Source organism: Xenopus laevis, chromosome 7S (genome assembly GCF_017654675.1).
Source record: "Xenopus laevis strain J_2021 chromosome 7S, Xenopus_laevis_v10.1, whole genome shotgun sequence".
Lineage (NCBI taxonomy): Eukaryota > Metazoa > Chordata > Amphibia > Anura > Pipidae > Xenopus > Xenopus laevis.
The window spans coordinates 71,171,363-71,193,249 of NC_054384.1; the positions used below are offsets into that span (position 1 = coordinate 71,171,363).

Below are 21,887 nucleotides of genomic sequence, written 5' to 3' on the forward strand. Positions count from 1 at the left end.
TTGCCATTTTTTGAAATCCATTCTTCTTTGCCATTTTGCTATTGGAATCTTTTCCTTCTCTTGACACTTAGGGGCACATTTACTTAGCTCGAAGGAATAGAAGAAAAAATACTTTGAATTTCAAACGTTTTTTTGTGCTACTTCGACCATCGAATCGAATCGAATGATTCGAACTAAAAATCGCTTGACTATTCGACCATTCGATAGTCGAAGTACTGTCTCTTTAAAAAATACTTCGACCCCCTACTTCGCCAAGTAAACCTACTGAACCTCAATGTTAGACCTTCCCCATAGGCTTTCTAAGCTTTTCTTTGATCGAAGCAATTTCGTTCGATCAATGGATTAAAATCCTTCCAATCCTTCGATTCGAAGTATTTAATCGTTCGATCGAACGATTATTCGTTCGATCGAATGAATAGCGCTAAATCCTTCGACTTCGATATTCGAAGTCGAAGGATTTAACTTCGACAGTCGAATATCGAGGGTTAATTAACCCTCGATATTCGACCCTTAGTAAATCTGCCCCTTAATTGATCACCTGGCCTTTTTTATTTGAGGGGGTTCAAAACGTAGATGTGCTCCTATTATCTGCCTTACCCACCAACTTCTCTTGCACTGCACTGGCACATCCTTCCTTTAATAAGTCTTTGTTAAACCTCAATAGCCCATGCTGTGATGATTCTGTAATCCCTTAGATTTAAGCAATTTGAATTCGAGAACTGTATAAAAATATTAATAATAACATTTAATCCTCACCCTGCTCAATAGACTATAAAGAAATGTACCTTCAGGGAGATGTGTTTTACATGACCTTAATTTACAATGCGTTAAACCAGTAATGTTGCAGGCATCTTTTACAAAGTGCAAATATTACGTTGAATCCCTTAGTGGATTCGTCTTCTAAAAAAACAAACATCTCCTATAAGGGTCTAAAGGAAATCAAAAAAAAAAAAATTTTAGCAGACTTGCAGATTGTAGACATATGGAAGGTACTTAACCCGAAAAAAAAAGATTATACATATTTTTCGAAAGTACACTCAGTTTATTCTAGAATTGATTATATATTTGTTTCTCAATATTGGTTAAAACTATTCATAAAAGCAGACATAGGTAATATTCTTTTATCTGACCATTCGCCGGTAACGGTGAAATTTGTCTTACCAAAAACTATGAAAGCCGAATACACCTGGCGATTTAATGAGTATTTTATACATACTGAGAATAGGGTTAAACAAATTCAAACTTGGATAGAAACAATAATCCACAATAACTCCACACCAGAAGTATCTCCAAACACACTTTGGGAAACCCTCAAATGCGTTCTTCGTGGTAATTTAATGGCATTAGGTAGTAACCTAAAGAAGGAGAAAGAAAAGGAAGTTGAGGCACTGTTTAAAGAAATTGCACAATTAGAACAATCTCATAAGGAAAATATTGCACAAAAAACATTGATCGAGTTAGAATGTAAGAGGATTCAATTGAATGTGTTATTAAATCAAAAGACTCAGAAAAACTATATGAGGGCCAAGCAAAAATATTATGAGCTAGGTGATAAATGCAATAAATATTTTGCTAAAACAATCAAAAAACTACAACCACAAACACACATAATGTCCATAAAAGACAGGGAAAATAAAGTCCATCATGATACTAAGGGTATAGCGGACACTTTTTGTGACTACTATCAAACATTATATCGACTAAAAGATCAACCACCGAATAAAGAAATCCCTCATACACTAAGGGCCTTTATTGAAAACTCAGGAATACACAAAGTATCTGAAGAAATAGGTTGTGAGCTGGATTCCCCATTCACACAGAGCGAAATTGAAAAGTGTATAGATTCTCTACCACCAGGGAAAAGCCCAGGACCTGATGGTTATATTGCTCTATTTTATAAAACTTTTAAAATAGATCTAGTTCCACAATTACTTAACTACTTTAACAATATTAACAAGAACAATAAATTTCACCCGCAAGCTCAAGAAGCATACATCACCATAATACCTAAACCGGAAAAGGACCCACAACTCTGTGCAAGTTATAGACCTATTTCCTTAACCAACGTAGATCTAAAAATATACGCCAAAATAATCAGCAACAGACTAACGAGATACTTACCAGAACTGATTCATAAAGATCAGGCGGGTTTCATACCTAAGCGTGAAGGAAAAGACAACTTATTTAAAATTATATCACTGATTGAACACGCACAAAGGAAAGGGGTACCTTCGCTTATCTTAAGCACAGACGCCGAAAAGGCATTTGATAGAGTTTCCTGGTCTTTTTTAAAACAAACTAGTTTTGGTTTTGGTCCTATAATGATACAAAGAATTATGGCTTTATATGACAGGCCCACTGCAAGAATAAGAACTAATGGGATACTGTCCCCTACAGTACATATTAGCAATGGGACCAGGCAAGGGTGTCCGTTGTCGCCCATACTATTTATTATGGTTATGGAAGTCCTCCTCTCTTATATCAGGAAAGATTCTGATATATCTGGGATTACGATAGGGGGTCAGGAGTACAAATGCATAGTGTTTGCAGATGATCTACTATTATATCTTACAAAACCAATAATATCTTTGCCTAAAGTTGTGAGGTTAATGGAAAATTTTGGGAAACTTTCAAATTTCAAAGTAAACTATAAAAAATCGGAAGTCTTGAACATAAATATTCCAGAGGCAAAAATACAACACCTGAAATTGAGTTTCCCCTTTAAATGGACCGGGTCAGGTATTAAATACTTGGGCATTAGAATAAGGGCAGACCTAAACAAATTATATCAGGACAATTACCCTCCACTATTGACATCTCTACAGAAATTAATAGACACGTGGGACAAGCTAAAGATGTCATGGTTCGGTAGAATTCAGGCCATAAAGATGATGCTTATGCCAAAACTTTTATATTATATTCAAGCACTTCCAATAGCGATTCCCAGTTCTTTCTTTAAAATTATTAAATCTAGGATCTCCAGATTCATCTGGGACAATAAGAAACCACGTATAAAACACACCATTTTAATAGCCCCAACGGATAAAGGGGGTCTGGGACTTCCAGATTCTCATCTTTATTACATTGCCACACATCTTATTAGAATCCTAGGGTGGTCAGACACTACTACACAAAAGGAATGGAGTAAACTGGAACACTTATATGCGGCATATCCTCTAACCAACAATTTGTGGATAGATAAGGAAAACATCCCCAAAGTAGTATGGCAACACCCTCTAGTGGGAGCCACTCTTAAAGTTTGGCATAAAAATAAAACCAGATTAAGATTAACACATAACCCCCATATTCTACAACCATTATTGTTCAACCCCGAGTTCCCCCCGAGTATGGAAAGTGGTTCACTCACTAGATGGGGAAAATTGGGCGTTAGAGATACTACTCTAAAAGATTTCATGAAAACAGGAAAGATGATCCCACTCTCAGAGATACAAAAACAATGGGGCCACCATCCTAGAGACATATGGGGATACACACAACTACACGCATATTTACAGACGAAAAAAATTTTTGGACTGGGAGAGAATGGAAACAAGCTGGGAAACTATATTGTCTGCTCAAAAGATACCTAAAAAACCTCTTTCCTATTTATACAAACTTTTAATTGATAACGTGGCCTCAGGCCCTGACTCCCAGCGCCAGGAATGGGCAGAAGAACTTAATATAGAAATAACAGACTGCATGTGGAGTGATATTCTTAAATCCACTTTTCAATCTTCCAAAGCCTCCAAAACTAGGGAAGCAATGTATAAGATGGTTACCAGATGGCACTATACTCCTACAAAGCTGAAAAATATTACTCTAATACTAATGGAATATGTTGGAGATGCAACATTCTTGAGGGTAATCATACTCATGTGTGGATAACTTGCTCTGTTATTCAGTTTTTCTGGAAGGAGGTCTTAAGCATAATAAATAAACTGACAAAACAGGAACTTGTGATAGACAAGCCCCAGACAATCTTATTCAACATAAAACAAGACTTAAAGACAACAATAAGCGACCCACTCACTCTATATTTATTACAAGCAGCCAAATCCTTAATACCTGTGAGATGGAAGTCGATAGAGTCTCCGACGATTAAAGACTGGTTAATAAGGGTAGAGGAAGTTAGACAGATGGAAGAAATGACGGCAATTTCACATAATCAAAGTAATAAATATTGGGCAATATGGCATCCATGGGTAGATTATACTAAAGCTAAATACTAATATACATAATATCTGTTTCTTCTCAAACTTGTCTTGTATAAGAGGTAAACATTGTATTGAATGTGGATAATGGATCATCCCACCCACCCCTCTCCCTTCCCCCCCTCCTTTTTTCTTTTTTCTGTATCCCTTTCCCTAATCTTATATACTGAAAAATATTAAATAAAGAATTGATAAAAAAAACAAAGTGCAAATAATGCTGATAACACTTTCAATTACTGATTCATTATACATGTATACTTAAATTGGTTAGTCATAATATAATTGTTCCTTTTAATTTGGCTATATATATATACATGTGCAAGGCTCCACATGTTTTCATGACAAAATAGATTCCCAAACTGCTGGTTGTATTTTTTTCAGTAGTATTGTAACCTGCAATGCCTCATACTGTTAATTGTGCTACTTAAATGTACCTTCACTAAAAAGTTCTCATGTTGTTATCATATATCTATTATAGGGCATTTGATGACTGGCAAGAGAAAATACCTTGTACCCAAGTTATTCAACTGGGAATGTAGTACTGGTTCCACATTCTATAGGTATAATCTATAGGTACGTTGCTAAACCGGCTGACAAAATGCCCTGTGTACCTTTAGTCTTCATTAGGGACACCAATTGTAATTACTTCACATAAGCCTCTTTTTATTAATTTCATTACTGATGTTAAGGTCTTTTTAATGGTTAATGGTTCAAATCTGGAAAGCATTGCTTTTCAGTTTTTATTCTGCAATATAATGCTTAATACAGTCCAGACAGCAAATCATCTTTAGGTATTCTAAAATCTGCTTTATACATTGTATACAGTGGCATAACTAAATTCCCATGGACCACTGTGCACAATCTGAGCCTGGTGCCCATACCTTGATGCACAAACTCCTATGCCCCAGTCACTAGCAATGTCTCAATTCTACCTCTGCACTGTCCGCAATAAACAATGAGCTTGTTGTACTTTGTGTATATAATTGTTAGTTCCAGTGGTGAATTATCTGTTCTTTGTGTCCATGGGTCTCCTTCAGTCCCTTGTGGACAGGAGTACCCCAGTTTGTAAATGTTTTTGGTTTATAAAGTACTCTTTGAGTTTTATCTTTAAGTTTAATTCTGCTCCACTTCATTTTGCTTTAGGTATAAGTTCCTAATCATCGCTAGGCAGCTAGATAAAATAAAGAATTCTGTTGTTAAACAAACTGATCTATATAATACAGCAGTGCTCTCCAACTGAGGCTCAGGGGTCAGAAGTTGACCTTAGAAGAGATTGCCCTATGTCCCCTAAGGTTCAGGAGCCACTAATTACAAGTAATGCTACTATGCAGAGGTACAAACCTTTTTATACTTTATACAATTTAGGGACCACCGTATGGGGTTTACCTTGACGTGGTATGGTGGCTTATCAACTTTATGATCATAACTTTGTAACTAAAAACCCCTGTTTTTGTAAACACATGCACTTGCATTTATACTGAATTACTCATGAGACAGGGGACCAGGGAATGTGCACTGATTAATTGGCCAAATCAGAAGTACTTCCATTGTACTTAAATATATTTTAACTTAGCCTTTTGAGTGCTCCCACAACCCCCCTTTTTGTATATTGTATTGAAGCTGAAGGCTAAGCTTCATGTGGTTTGTAGCACCCCATACACACCCCTTTAAACAAATGGTGGCCCTATGCTTTTAAAAATGGGCATTGGTTTGGGCAATCTCTCTCCTAAAAGCCAGTGGTGGGGGAGGATCTAGCCCAATGACTGAAACCAAGGTTCAGGAGACACTTATTACAAGTAATGCTACTATGCAGAGGTAAAACCTTTTTATACTATGACTGGAGGTAAACAAGTTAGGGACCACCGTATGGGGTTTACCTTGACGTGGTATGGTGGCTTATCAACTTTATGATCATAACTTTGTAACTAAAAACCCCTGTTTTTGTAAACACATGTACGTGGCATATACTGAATTACTCATGAGACGGGGGACCAGTGAAGAACATAATTGACCCAGGTGCTACCTATACATGCTGTATACAAAAAATTCAAAAGGCACGTGCACACCTTTTCAAAAAAAATAAATAGAAATATTTCTTTATATATTATATATGTAAAAAGGTTGTTTCAGGCCAACTTTTCGGTCTCCACTTCAGACCATTATCAAGACCATAAAATCCATTAACAATCATGATATAAATAGATAAAAATAGATAAAACTCACCCAATCATGTGAGGTTTCTCCAATCATGTGACAAAACAGAAGAAAAGAGAAGAGACCCTGCACCAAGCAGAAAGAATACATATTCATACGCACGTTACATATAAAAACATACTACCGAGAATACTGAGACCACATATATAACACATTATCTAAATGTTTCAAAAAGTATCAACATATTATTCGTTAATCGGACTAAAGAGTAACAAATGTGTATACGCTATATCAGCGCTTATTCAGAAAGCACAATAGGGAGCGGTGCTCATTTTACCCTGCCGGTGAAGTGTGTTTCATTTTTTTTATCCAAAATACCTCCCCACCCATTCTCAGTGGTGGTATATGGCCAATGGCTATGTATTTGAAGGTAGGCAGCCTATGCCTTAATTCGAGATAATGTTTGGCAACCGGTTTGGTTGTAATGCCGTCTCTGAATGCAGTACTTATCGCAGAGCGGTGTCCCTCCATCCGTAATCTCAATGTTTGGTCAGTTTTCCTGACATATGATAATGATATTTATATCGTGGTTGTTAATGGATTTTATGGTCTTGATAATGGTCTTAAGTGGAGACCGAAACGTTGGCCTGAAACAACCTTTTTAAATTAACCAATAAAGAAATATTTTTATTTATTTTTTTGAAAAAGTACTTGGTGTGCACCTTTTTTTTTTTTAAGTCCTTTTATCGGCACTCACCACACCTTTCATCGGGCGCTCACCAATTCATCTCATATTGCCATGAGAGAAAGCACTCACGGCAAGTTTTCCGTAAGGCAGCTGCACACACTTTAAAAAGAGATAATGCCCTGGTGCTAACAGAAGTATTATATATAGTTTCCAAGAAATGCTGTTGCACTCTAGGGGCTTTTGCAGTAAAAAAGCTTTATTGGAATCTGCGTTTCGACCCTCAATGGGGTCTTTGTCATCTTGATGTCGATTCCAATAGAGTGCAACAGCATTTCTTGGAATATATATATATATATATATATATATATATATATATATATATATATATATATATATATATATATATATATATATATATATATATATTTATATATATATATATATATATTTATATATAGAGCACAGGATTGGAACGCACAATTATAAGTATTATAGGAAGCCTGGGTGCCAGTCTGAAAATATGCAGAAATAGAAGTCCAAATGACAGCACTCCAAGAAATGACACTCCAAGAAATGATATCAACAGCAGAGGTAATATGCTGAAACAAATTATAGGTTTATTAGACCAACGTTTCAGTTCCTTATTTGAACTTTCGTCTGTGCTGCTGTCACTTTCTGAGCTTAAGGACCAACTCTAAATATACAGTACGCAGAATACAAATGTCTCAATATAAGGCTGATAATTAGTCATAATTAGTTATGATTATGTTATGATTAGTTATGATTAATATATAATAATTACAAATAATATATAGATATATAATATAAAGTTAATTAAAATAACATAACATAAATCTTCAGGGTGCATAACTATTCACCCCCCACCCCCCTAAAGTCAGTACTTTGTAGAGCCAAGGCAAAACTGCTCCAGCTCCTTCGTGTTGGCTGGTTTTCGCTTGTGAACAGCAATCTTCAAGTCTGACCACAGATTCTCAATTGGATTGAGGTCTGGACTTTGACTAGGCCATTCCAACACATTTAAATGTTTCCCCTTAAACCACTTTAGTGTTGCTTTAGCAGTATACTTCAGGTCATTATCCTGCTGGAGGGTGAGCCTCCATCCCAGTCTCAAATCACAGGCAGACTGACACAGGTTTTGCTCAAGAATATCCTTGTATTTAGCACCATCCATCTTTTCCTTGACTCGGACCAGTTTCCCAGTCCCTGCTGCTGAAAAACATCCCCACAGCATGATGCTGCCACCCTCATGTTTCACGATGGTGTTCTTGGGGTGATGGGATGTGTTGGGTTTGTGCCAGACATAGCATTTTCCTTGGTGGCCAAAAAGTTCAATTTTAGTCTCATCTGACCAGAGTACCTTCCTCCATTCATTTGGGGAGTCGCCCACATACCTTTTGGCAAACTTTAAGTAATGGCTTTTTTTCTGGCCACTCTTCCATAAAGCCAAGCTCTATAGAGTGTACGGCTTATTGTGGTCCTATAGACAGATACTCCAGTCTCTACTGTGGAACTCTGCAACTCCTTCAGGGTTACCTTTGGTCTCTGTGCTGCCTCTGATTTATGCACTCCTTGCCCTGTCTGTGAGTTTTCGGGGTGGCCCTCTCTTGGCAGGTTTGTTACCATGTTGCAGCCTCAGGCCTTTCAGGAAAGGTGTGTTTATACTGACAGATCATGTGCGCTTAGATTGCACACAGCTGGACTTTATATAGCTGATAGCTAGAAAATGGGGTGGGGTATACAAAGGAATGGGCAAAGTTTGGAAGGATCATGAGTAACATTCATTCACAGCATATCTCACCAAATCTATCTTTGATAAATAACAAGGATTTCCCAACTGGCATATAAAACCCTATTCTTCTGCAATGGCAAGCATGTGGATTTACAAAACCTTTATGACATACTGTATTTGATAATACCTATTCAATTTTATCTCACACAACTTTATCAGAAAAATACCCATTCACGAAACCACACATTTTTCTAAGCATGCAAATTATTCATTTTGCAAATCATGTAACAAAATAATTAAAAAACAGAGACAAACCCACTTAATCAACTTTGGAAGAATAAAAAAAAAAAAACAACCTCACAAATATATCGGATGATCAGAACGTTAATTGAAACTGAAAATGAAGAAAGGCCTAGCTTCATATGGACCACCGAGATTACAAATACCACAACACCAGACATTTTAAAACAACATATAAACATTATAAAACTACGCCCAGCAAGTAGATACCAAGAAATGTCTCTTCATAGCTCATATCTCACCCCAATTAGAAGACCTAAAATGTCGTAATCTCTCCTCTAATAAATGTCTTAGATGCCGCTCCCCTAAAGCCAACCTAATATACAATATATGGTCTTGCTTATAATACCAACCTTTTGGCAGAAGGTGATTTCATATGGGGCGCAGATGGCTGGAAAACCACCCCAAACACAGTTAGAATGGGCTTTATTCAGTAACACTGCTTTATACACACAACTAACAAAAGCAGAAAAAAATCTGATTGGAAGACTAGCGGCAGCAGCCAGGAAAACAATATTACAACATTGGTTAGACACTAAACCACCACCCTTAACGTTGGTAAAACAAAATCTACACCATATCTTCCATATGGACTGGCTGGAAACATTAACGCAAAAGGAACAGAACACTACAAAATTCTTCAACACATGGACAACATATATAAAATCTCTCCCACAACATATCAGACACCTTACAGTTCATACATTTAGATATACAGCATGGTACTACATAGAAACACTAAGAGAACATCCACTGGTCGTGGAAAGATCCCAATTCCTCAGAACTTTACAGCAGGAATGAAATCAACCAGCTAACGCACCCCCCAGAAGTCATCAAACTAACAAATTATTGGTTTCTTATCAAATAGAATCTCTTTATAAGGATGCAAGAAGAGCTGAAAGTTTAAAATGTTACTATATATTGTTGTTATAATTACATGAAACTTTATTACCTATTTCTTTCTGACAAGATTTGTATATTTAAATCATAAAGAATTTTATGTCAAAACAAATAAATAAAAACAAGTTTGAAAAAAAAATGTTGCTGTCATTAGGCATGCGTATCATGGGGCCTAGGCTCTGCCATGTTACTGTAATGAGCAAAGTAGAAGTAGAGAGACCTGCAGAAAAGGGGGATTGATTTATGTAACCCTTTCTTGGCACCCTTAGAATAGAATCACACTTCACTTAGCCCTGGAGATTACTTGGGAACCCTCTGCATAAATTTGGGAAAGATTGGGAAACTGCAATGTTTCAGCACTGTGCCTCCATTTGCTGGGGCACTGAGGGACACTCCTCATTGGACCAACTAAGAAATAGAATACAGTGACATTTTCAACAATAATTCTCTTTATAGAGAGAGAGAAAAATGCAACAGGCATCTAATAAAGTCACTTCTGCAATGGAAGCCACCTAATGGAGCCTCCTCACCAAATTGATTGCTCCTATGGCTGTAACTGGGTGGGATGACTTCACAAATAGATGAAGCTATGGTACAGGAGTTGGTTGGCTGGAGGAATACTTTTTGATTCTCCTACATATAGAAGTTCTCTTACAAAACAATTACTATTTCTTAATTGCAGAGTCAGAGTCAGAAATAGAACCACGTTCAGTCACACCTTGTTTTATCTTGTTATCTAAGTCAAGTATTGGTACCCATGGGGAGGAAGTATAATAAGTAGTAGGGATGCATAAACGCCCTAATTCAGTTCAGTATTTGGCCAATCCAAGCCTTTTTTAAACAAGATTTTAATACAGCCAAATCCAAGAGCCTGGTCAAACTGAATATGAACTCAACTCAAGGCAAAAAAAATTGCTGTGTAAGCTCCAGTGGTACTGATTTGGTTCAGAAATTCAGAAGAATCCATTAAGGAGAATTCAGGGTTTAGCTGAATACAGAATAGAAGGATTCTGCACGTTCTTAGTTAGTAGGAGAGATTTCCTTGCTCTTTACATTTACATACTACTTCAAGAGAAAGGCTACAAACAGAACCCTATACTTGGAGTCAATTTATAAAACCAGAAAAACATTGATATGGTACCTAGAGGCCTCACAATAAAGGCTCCTTCCAATATCTTCTACTTTCATAATCCGTTTTCTAAGGACAATCTAGTGTCCCTTTAATATAGCATTATTGAAACGGTAGAAGCTTCTCTTATTAGTACATAATCTATTCATAATATTATCTATTTTAAGTCCTGTTATTTTGGATTTTAAAAAGCCCCTGGGATTGCAAGACTGATTCTATAAATCAAGAGATCAATCTGTTCAGCCCCTCGCTGTTTTGTAATATATACAATTTTCAGAAAATCATCTCTGTTGCTTTTAATGGGACACCATTGAAATCTATATGGCATACTGTAGCTTACAGAGATGTCAACGCTGTCATTAGGATGTTGATGCAGTCCTGCATTTTTTTAAACCCTCTTCATTCCACATGATAAGGAATTAGAGCATCACAAGCAGTTCTAGCAGTTGGAGCATTATCTGTTTAAGCTCTAAATCAGTGCTGTCAAACTTCTGTGTTACTGACGGCCAAAATATTACTGGCCTATGATGTGGAGGGCCGATAATGTAAGTCAGTGTTTGCCACTCCCCCTTTTAAACCACACCCATGTTACCGCAAGAACTTTTAAGATGATATCCAAATTAATGGTGGTAGCACACCAAAAAAAACAAATGGTTGGTGCTCACTGCAGGGCAATTCCTCATCACTCATATGTGAAAAATTGAAGTCATGTTAAAAACATACCCTTAAATCCATATGCCTCATCCTCCCCTGTGGATAATACAACAACCCCCCCCAACACATTTCCAAATGCTAACAAACCCCAAGAACAAACTCCTAACAGTCTTACATTCCACAGGTAGTGTAGGGCAAGCAGAGAATGGCACACACAAGCAGCACTGGGTAATCAGAGAATGGCACACACAAGGAGGGAAGGCAGAACAGAGCAGGAAAGCTATCATTCTAATATGTACTACATACAGTGACACAGTGCTGGTGCCCCATTAGCATTTTGTATAAAGTGTGAACAGTACAGGGCTTTAGAATGTACAGTAGAGGTGTCACAAGTGTGAACAATACAGGGGATTACAGTCTGAATTTGAGGTTTAAACATTGCAGGGACCAGTTACTCTCTGTAGTGATACCCAGTGTCGGACTGGGACACCAGGGGCCCACCATAAAACCTTAGACCAGGGGCCCACTCTCAGTACTAATATTCTTCATCTCCTCAATCAACCTCTATTTTCCTAGTTTTTTTTCTTTACATACTATAATCTATTATTCCATTTATTTAGCCTCTTTGTTCCATGAAATAGACCAGGGAATGGCCATGAAATAGACCAAAAGTTTAGCAGCATGAGGGCCCACTGACACTTTGGCCCACCGGGAGTTTTCCTGGTATCCTGGTTGGTCAGTCCGACACTGGTGATACCTATTAAAGCTTACATATGGTAAGCATACACAACATGTGGGGGGGCCACAGAAGAGGGGGTCACGGGCCGCCAGTTGGACAGCCCTGCTCTAAATGACCACCACAGATTTAGCTGGATGCCTGCTCTTGCCATGAGGCAACTTGAGAACTGTGCCTCAGAAGTACTTTACCTGGGGTGGCAAGAAAAACTTTTTTTTGTGTAAAGACTTCGCAAATGATGCAGCCTCCGAGCATAGTGGAGGCAGGGGGTCCATCAGAAGTACCAGAAGTGACCTGCCTCCCCCCCCACTAAATGTGCCCAATTTACTCTTTATATCATGAATCTATATAAGAGAAGATAAGTTACCCAAAGAGATAGAATTGAGAAAAAATAACCCACAGTTCAGACAGCAGTTCAAGCTGCCATCAGAACTTTCAGTTGCCTAGAAGGTTCCAAGGGAGCACAGAGGGCTTGTGACCTTTTGATAGACATAATTGATAACTTCATAATTCCCTTTGCTAGACATAGTTACACATTCTGATTTTAACAGGAATATCATTATTCCTCTATAAATCCAGGCATCCCTAACCTATTGCAGGTTTCCCTGTTTCCCTGTCTCCTCTCAGCCCCCTGCATGCATATTGTTCTCTGAAGTGCAGTTTCCTGAATGACATTGTGCTTAGGCATACCTCCCAACATTTTGAAAATAAAAAGAGGGACAAAAAAGTTGCCATGCCCATTTTTGTGCCCACACCCCCTAATTACCATGTTCATTTTACAAAATTGTGCAGGTTATAAAAGTGTGAACATATTTCTGTGGGTTTTTTTCAGTTTCAGTTCAGGTTTTTATCAGTTTCAGTTTTTTTGCTAATGAAGGTGAATTGCCCTTTAAGCTGTGAGCCTAACTTTTCCCAAGGGATCTGTTATCTTATATTGTTACAATTACTTATTTGCTTATCTAGATTGCTTATCTAGATTGTTACAATTGTATCTTATCTTCTGTTGCGGCTGTTCTGGGCTCTGTGCCAAAAAAGCCAAATGAGGGACTGCAGGTTGAGCTGACAAAGAGGGACTGTCCCTCTAAAAACGGGCCAGTTGAGAGGTATCGCTTAGGGGCAGGACATGGTTCTCACAGGCTAGAGGAAAAAACTGTGCTCCAGCATTAAATCATTGCCTGACCCCAAGCATGACAAAGCTGTTCTGTGTCAGGAATCAATGCAGTGGGTGGTGGGGAAACAGGTGGGTACATGTAGGAAAGCTAAGCGATATCTAGGTTTACAGTGGAAGAGTGGCACATCTAAAAATCCAACTGTTTTAAAGGAATGACAGTATAATGTACTGTGGTCCTACACTGGTACAACTGTTATGTTTGCTTTAGAAAGACTACTATAGTTTGTGTTAACAAGCTGCTGTGTAGCCATGGGGGCAGCCATTCAAACACAGGATACACAGTATATAACGGATACGCTATAAAGAATCCCATTGTATACTACAGAGCTTATCTGTTATCTGCTGAGTAACATGTGCCTTTTCTCCTTTTTCAGCTTTATATGGCTGCCCCATAGTTAAACAGCAACTTGTTTATATAAACTATAGTAGTGTTTCTGAAGTAAACACACCAGTTTTACCAGTGCAGGACAATAATACATTATATTTTCATTGCTTTAAAACATTTTTATTTTTTGGTATTACTGGTTCTTGTCTTTATTCCTTTAATCTGTGCACACAGATTTCGGCATGCTAATGTTGGGATTGAAAGCAGCAGTTTAGTGGTTTCTCAGCTGGCATAGAAAACACCTTGTGTGCCCTGATTGCTTTATCTCTAGTTTCACTGTCTGAGAGTGACTGGCTTGTGTTGTTGAGTTTCTAAACTGTTGCTTAGTTAGTTTCCTTTGTTTGGTAAAGTTGCTCATTAATCTCTTTTTCTTCTTACAGCTCATTTGGAGGATGCTGTCACAAGTCTATACTTTGTGAACACTTCTTTGCTGCAGATCACATTCTCAAGCACTGTCGGGGTGTTTATCCCCTGCCCGGCTGCTGGATCCCCTAGTGCAACCCTTCGATGGTACCTTGGGACAGGAGATGACATTTATGATGTGCCACACATTAGGCACGTACATGCCAATGGCACACTTCAGCTGTACCCTTTCTCCCCGTCCGCTTTTAATAGCTTTATACATGACAATGACTATTTCTGCACAGCCGAGAACTCCGCAGGCAAAATCCGGAGTCCGAACATTCGTGTCAAAGCAGGTAAGGGTATTGAATTCTTCATCAAGAGCATCTGATCCCACTCACTAGTGACCAAATTGCTTCTTCTAGCCTTTTAGATAACTGACCATATTTTGCTATTAGGTTTTTCATCCCATTTACTTGAGTTGAGGTGTATATGATGAACAGTAACAGCGATACTAAAACAATCTCTTAACAACTGTGAATGCAAACAAAGTAAAGGAATACACAGGAATAATTGGAAAACACACTTCTATGTATATAGACTGTTCTATGCAGAGATCTTCAATGTATCTACCTCTCTAGAAACATAAAGAGAAAATAGACTTTTCTCTGATACTGACCCAGGGTAATGATTACCTATAAAAGTATCATACTAATAATGTAGTAGAGTAGCAGTTAAGATAAAAAAAATCCTTGGCAGTGGAAGAAAAGCTGGAAGTACTTCACAGCTAGCACATCGAAAACTGTGAGTTTTTGAAACAAGCTAACCTTTTATAGGAGGTAGCTGAAGTGGGGGAACAATCAGAACAAAATTATTTTACAATAGATTGAAACAAGTGGTTAAAAGAAAGTTCTATTAAATTTATAAAGTAGGTGTGATTACCTTGAGGCCCTTTAATCTGATCTTAAGTTTAAAGAATGGCTAACTGTAAGCAACTTTTCAATTGGCCTTATTTTTTTCTTTTTCACAATGGATGAATTATCTGCCTTCTTTTTCTGACTCTATACAGCATTCAGTTGGAGTCACTCCCTGTTAAAAAGCAAATGCTCCATAAGGCTACAAATGTAGTTATTGCTACTTTTTATTACTTGTCTTTCTATTCAGGCCTCTCCTATTCATATTCCAGTCTCTCATTCAAATCAATGCATGGTTGCTAGGGTAATTTGGACCCTAGCAACCAGAGTGCTGAAATTGCAAACTGGCGAGCTGCTGATTAAAAAAGCAAATAACTCAAAAACCACAAATAATAAAAAATGAAAACCAATTGCAAATTGTCTCAGGATATCACTCTCTATATTATTGTAAACGTTAATTTAAAGGTGAACAACCCCTTTAACATCAACATTCATTTCTGTGGTGTTGTACACGCTGGAATAATAATTCAGACCCTGGAATCTGTCGATTTTGCCAAATGCCAGATGGGCTTCTATAAGATGCTATAGAAAGCCAATATTTATCAAGCCTGTAGGGGACTGTGGTCCTTGAAATGTGAGGGGTAGTTTTGAATCTCACTCTGGACATGGCACAGGCACTTTTTAAAGGCAAGTTTAATTTATCTGCTTTGTTGTATAATGTTACAAAACATGCCTCATAATCAATGACACCAACTAAGATGAAAGAAATAGTCAATAAAATGAATTTGAGAATGTTTCATTACTGGTCCATGCCAAATATAAATGTCATTAATGCAGACCTATTACTGCTCAACATGGGTTTTTTAGTCTGTCATAGAATAGTGTCCCTTACCTTCAAGCCCAGTATACTTAAAATTATTGAGATACATTTTCTGTTAGTAGAAGAGTGTGTATTAGTAATTACAGTTTTGGGCATTTCTTTCTGAATACCTAGCCAGTACAGATTCAGTTTCTAAAGGCAGCAGAATTGGCACACTTGGTTACTTTGCAAACCTGAATTTCTGTGTTTTGCGTATCACACAAATGTCTCTTATAGGCACTCTAAAAAAAAAAAAAGTAAGGCAATGTAGCATAGGTGCAAGAGCTGGGGGTATAATAGGTAAGCAGAACTGTACTTTAATATGCTACCTTTGTTATGGAAGTTTTACTATGCAATTATGTGCGATTGTGCTTTAGATTAACACAGCATGGGGCTGTTTCAGACAATCATTTTAAATGGCTAAATAATGTGGCTTCCAAGCACCCATAATAGATTTTAGTACAAGTCAACGGGAGGAGGGCTGCGTATTTCTGGCTTCTTAAAAATGTGGTACTCAAAACACTCAAGAATGCCTATTCTTGTGCTATTGAGATTAAAATCCTACATTTTTGTTCTATTAGTAATATAATAGATGCTATAATGACTTTTAGGCCAGATTCACTAAAATTCATTACAAAAGGAATATATTGTAAGTTTAATTGATTCTTGAGATAAATGATTATAGCATGGGTGTATGTGACCTTATACTGTAAGCAGCACTAGGGCAGGGAATAAGGCAAGTGATATATAACTACTGTGCAATATTATTATTTTTTATTAACGTGTATTTATATAGCGCCAACATATTGCGTAGCACTGTAAAGTAAATGTGATTATACAACTAAATCACATGAATTATATACATAGATCATATGGAGTTACATACATCACAATCAATACCGGTACAAAGGGTGAGGAAGGCCCTATGCAGAAAGAGCTTACACTCTAAAGGGAAGGGAGTAATACACAAGGTGTGGGAGTGGGCAAGATCAAGTGATCAAGATCAAGTGGGTGAGAAATGTGGTACTGTATGTGGTGTTGCGTTCGGTAGTTAAGCAGAGTGAGGGTAGGCTTCACGAAAGAAGTGCGTTTTAGAGATTTCTTGAAAGCAGAAAGGTTGTGAGAAAGTCGGACAGACCGTGAGAGAGAGTTCCAGAGGAGGGGAGCAGCCCTTGCAAAGTCTTGAATGAGAGCATGTGAGAAGGTAATGAGAGAAGAGTTGAGTAGCAGGTCAGTAGAGGAGCATAGTAAGCGGTTGGGTGAGTATATAGAGATGAGTTCAGAAATGTAGGGTGGGGCAGAGTTATGAAGTGCTTTGAATGTCAGGGTCATTAATTTGAATTTGATTCTGAAAGGTAGCGGAAGCCAGTGCAGGGTTTGAAAGAATGGCGTGGCAGAGGAGGAGCGTTTGCCGAGGTGTATGAGCCTCACAGCAGTGTTCATTATGGACTGGAGAGGTGACGGTCTCTGGGGGGGAAGGCCAATTGAAAGAGAGTTACAGTAGTCTAGACGTGATATGACGAGAGAATAAACAAACTTTTTTGCAGCATTTTGGGTGATAAATGATCTTATTTTGGATATGTTCCTTCGGTGGAAGTGACATAATTTAATAAGTGACTGGATATGAGGAGTGAATGACAGGCAGAATCTAGGATAACCCCAAGGCAACTGGCCTGGGGAGAGGGGGTGATAGTGGAATTGTTAGCTATGGTGGATTATGAATATGGTATTGCTCTACAGGATAAGGGATAATTTATCCGGAAAACCCATTATCCAGAAAGCTCTAAATTACAGAAAGGCCGTCTCCTATAGACTCTATTTTATTCAAATACTGTAATCCAAATTTTAAAAAATGATTTCCTTTTTCTCTGTAATAATAAAACAGAACCTTGTACTTGATCATAACTAAGATTAATCTTTATTGGAATCAAAACCAGCCTATTGGGTTTATTTCATGTTTACATGATTTTCTAGTAGACATAAGGCATGGAGATCAAATTGCAGAAAGATCTATTATCAAGAAAACTCCAGGTCCACAGCATTCTGGATAACAGGTCCCATACCTGTATGCATAAATAAAACTGTGTTTGCATGTGTGTATATATGTTACAGGGCAACCCATTTGAAATAAAAAAATAACAAAGTGGTATAAAGGTGATAACTTTATTGGCTAACTAATATAATCATAGCAAGCTTTCAGAACATTTTAGTTTCAAGCTGATTACAATGAAGCTGTGGTGTTCTCTGGTATATATATCCAACATTCAGCTCATAGGTCAAATGACCAACATAAGGAATTCTCCAAAGAATTGTAAGTTTCCATTAGTTTGTACTACCACACTTTTCTTTCATTATATGTTTTAAAATTGCCCTTAAGAAAACCCTGTAGAAAAAAACCCCCACCCCACGTAGACCCTCCTCCCCCAGTCTAACTGCCCCCCCCGGGGAAATGCCCCATACTTTATACTCACCCCCTCGTCGCAGATTCTGGCAGCAGACTTCATGGCATCCATCTTCCCGGTCCTCGGTAAGCTGACTGGGGGATCGGCAATCTCCGTCAATTTTGGCGCATGCGCAGTTGTCGAAATCCGGCAAATTGCTCCAACTGCGCATGCGCTAACATACCGATCTCCCAGTCAGCTTACCGAGGACCTGGAAGATGGATGCCATGAAGTCCGCTGCCAGAATCTGCGACGAGGGGTAAATGTAAAGTATGGGGCATTCCCCCGGGGGGCAGTTAGCCTGGGGGGAGGAGGGAGGGGTCTACGTGGGGTGGGGTACAGAGTTTTTCTTTTTAAAAGGGTTTCCTTCTGCTTTAAGAACCAAAATTCTTAAATCCTTTATGGAGTGATGAGGGCCATTGAAATGATTTTCTACTGGTGTGTCAAGTTTTTATTGGCTACAGTGAATTGGTGGTGTGTATTTCTCAGACTTTGCTCAGTTTCTCCTATATACAGTCCCCCTGTTATGCATTTAGTGCATTGTATTAAGCACACCACATTGGAAGAAGAAAAGTTGTAGTGGCAATGGATGCTGTACTCATCTAATGTGTCCAGAATTGGTAAATGGTCTGAAGTCCGGATGTGTGGGCAGGTTTTATACTGTTTTTTGCCACCAGGCTATGCTCCATTTTTGATGGGGTGCAATAAGGCACTTCTAGATTTTAGGTTGGAAAGCTGTCTGAATGCTAGGAGTGGAGGGTCTGGGAATATGCTTTTTCAGATTGCTGAAACTTCAAACTGGAGAGCTGGATAAAAAGCTGCAAATAACAAAACACGAAAACCAATTGCAAATTGTCTCAGAATATCACTTTCTACATCTTACTTAAAGTTAATTTAAAGGTTAAAGGTAATTTATTATTGGGAATTGTTTGCACTCTGCACCTTGGGCCAGATTAAAAATCTGGTAAACATTTGCTAAATACAATATTTGGTATTCAACTATAGCCAAAATTATAGATTTGGTGATGATTGTATTGTATACAATGATTCATCATTAGTAGACACTGTTGGTTAGAGTTGGTTAGAGTATTTCAGTGACTTTGCCTCTACAGTGCAATTTGATACGTTTTTCTTAAATTGAACTTCATCCATGAGTTTTCACGTGATAAACCTTTTTCTCACTAAATCTAATCTAGTCCTTGTGCCCTATGTGAAATGTCACTGGGCCACTTCATAAAAAAAATGGAAGAAATGTTGCTGTCATCCCTCCCTGTACATACTAGCTGTCATAGTTACATTGCTCCCTCTACATACTGACTTGGCATAGTGACATTTCTCCCAGTACATACTGATTGTCACAATTACATTGGGCTGAGAGTCATATTCTCTGGAATATACCAGTTATTACACTATACTGACTGTACCACTGGCATGTACCTGAAAGCATTCATAAATGTGAATTTTAGCCCATGTTTTTTTATTTTCCTTTGCCATGCTCATTACACACCCACACATACCCCCAGATCTGGGGATGTCCAAAAGGTAGATTGGGATCTACCAGTAGATCTTTAGCTGGTGATCAGTAGATCTCCAGACACTGTCATCAAACAGCTTATCTATATCACCCTCCTATTTCATGCTTTTCATTCAGATAAGAAATAGTTGTCTGTTAAACATAGCAATATACATTTTCTTGTAAATCAATATTTAAGTAATATTTTCCCATGGAACAGAATGCAAGCAATGTTCTATGGATGTTTTATGGGACATCACCACTAAAAAGTAGAATTCGACCCAAATTCACTAAGCGCCGAAGCGCCTAACGCTAGCGTCAATTCGCTAGCGTTGGGCATTTTCGTTACTTCGCAAATTCACTAACGAACGCTGGCGTAAATTCGGTAGTGTTACTTTGCACCCTTATGCCTGGTGAATTTTCGCTACGGACGTAACTACACAAATTCACTAACGCGTGCAGTGTACTGAACGCTACCTTTTACGTTGCCACCTCAGACCAGGCGAAGCGCAATAGATTAGATAGGGATTGCTTAAAAAAAAGGTCAAATTTTTTCTAAGTCCCAAAAAACGCTGGCGTTTTTTCTATATTATGGGTGATAGGCTGAAAAAGATCAAAATTTTTTTTGGGGCTCCCCTCCTTCCCCCCTACATTTCCTAACTCATGGCAACTTAACTATACAGTGGGCACATGTTTAGGGCAAAAAAAAAAACAATTATTTGATGTTTTGAAGGTTTCCCAGGCATTTGTAGTGATTCTACGTATTCCTCCATTGAAATTTGAATTTGGCGCCGTATGAAAATTAACCCTCGCTAGCGTAACTTCGCTTCGCGAATCAACGCTAGCGCAACTTCGCAACCTTACGTTACCCCTGTGTGCAACTTCGGATTTTAGTGAATTTGCGGAGCGCTGGCGAAACTACGCCTGGCGAAGTGCGGCGAAGTTGCGCCTGGCGCAACTACGATTCTTAGTAAATTTGCCCCTTCATGTTAGTAAAGTATGGGTACTCCTGCCCTAGATCACTACAAACTCAACCCACTCTGAACCAAATTCCCTCTTTTCAGGCCACAAAGTCATAACTGTTTTGCCTAAACAAGTTATAAATAGCAATTGGTTATAATAAATAAGAAAAATCTAGCTGTATTCTAAAATTGCCCCAGGCACATTCTGACTGCCTCCCAGAGCATTCTATCATGTATCCACATGCCTACCCAGTGGCACTGATCCAAACCTACTCTGGAAGAATGGAATTGATCCCAACATCTTACCTTACATTGAACCTAGCATATATAAACCTGTGGCATTGATTCCATCACATAAAAGTTTATCGCTGGAGAGGGGGTCCAAAGGGATAAAGACCATTAATTAGCAGTACTAGCTGAACTTAGTATGGTTCATTCATTCATTCATTCATGAAATGTGTTATTCTGTCAGCACAACACAACACAACAGAGAATTCCTGAGCACCAGAAATTTAGCAGCATTTGAAATTACAATATTAATATATAATTGCATTTTAACCCTACTACTATAATAATAAAAAAGTGAGGGGATTTATAATTAAGCTTAAAAGAAAAAGGGGAAATATGCTTTAGCTTCAAATTTAGGGAAGATATACATTTCCGGCACTGTTTAATGCAGATTCCTTTTCTAATCCATTACTGATGGCATTGACATTATTATACCATGAATTCCTGTGGCATAAAGCAATTCATTTTTTCCACAGAAAATTCCTCTGTA

At 38.0% G+C, this 21,887-nt stretch overlaps 1 protein-coding gene across 3 annotated transcripts in view; it reads left to right on the plus strand.

The window, feature by feature from the left end:
• Nucleotides 1-21,887, plus strand: part of LOC108697593 (Down syndrome cell adhesion molecule-like protein 1 homolog) — a 149,677-nt gene that overhangs the window by 19,387 nt on the left and 108,403 nt on the right. For all 3 annotated transcript variants that reach the window (XM_041571373.1, XM_018227768.2, XM_018227769.2), the window contains exon 2: nucleotides 14,459-14,776. In XM_041571373.1, coding sequence (XP_041427307.1) covers nucleotides 14,459-14,776 — 318 coding nt within the window. The remainder of the gene's footprint in view (nucleotides 1-14,458; nucleotides 14,777-21,887) is intronic.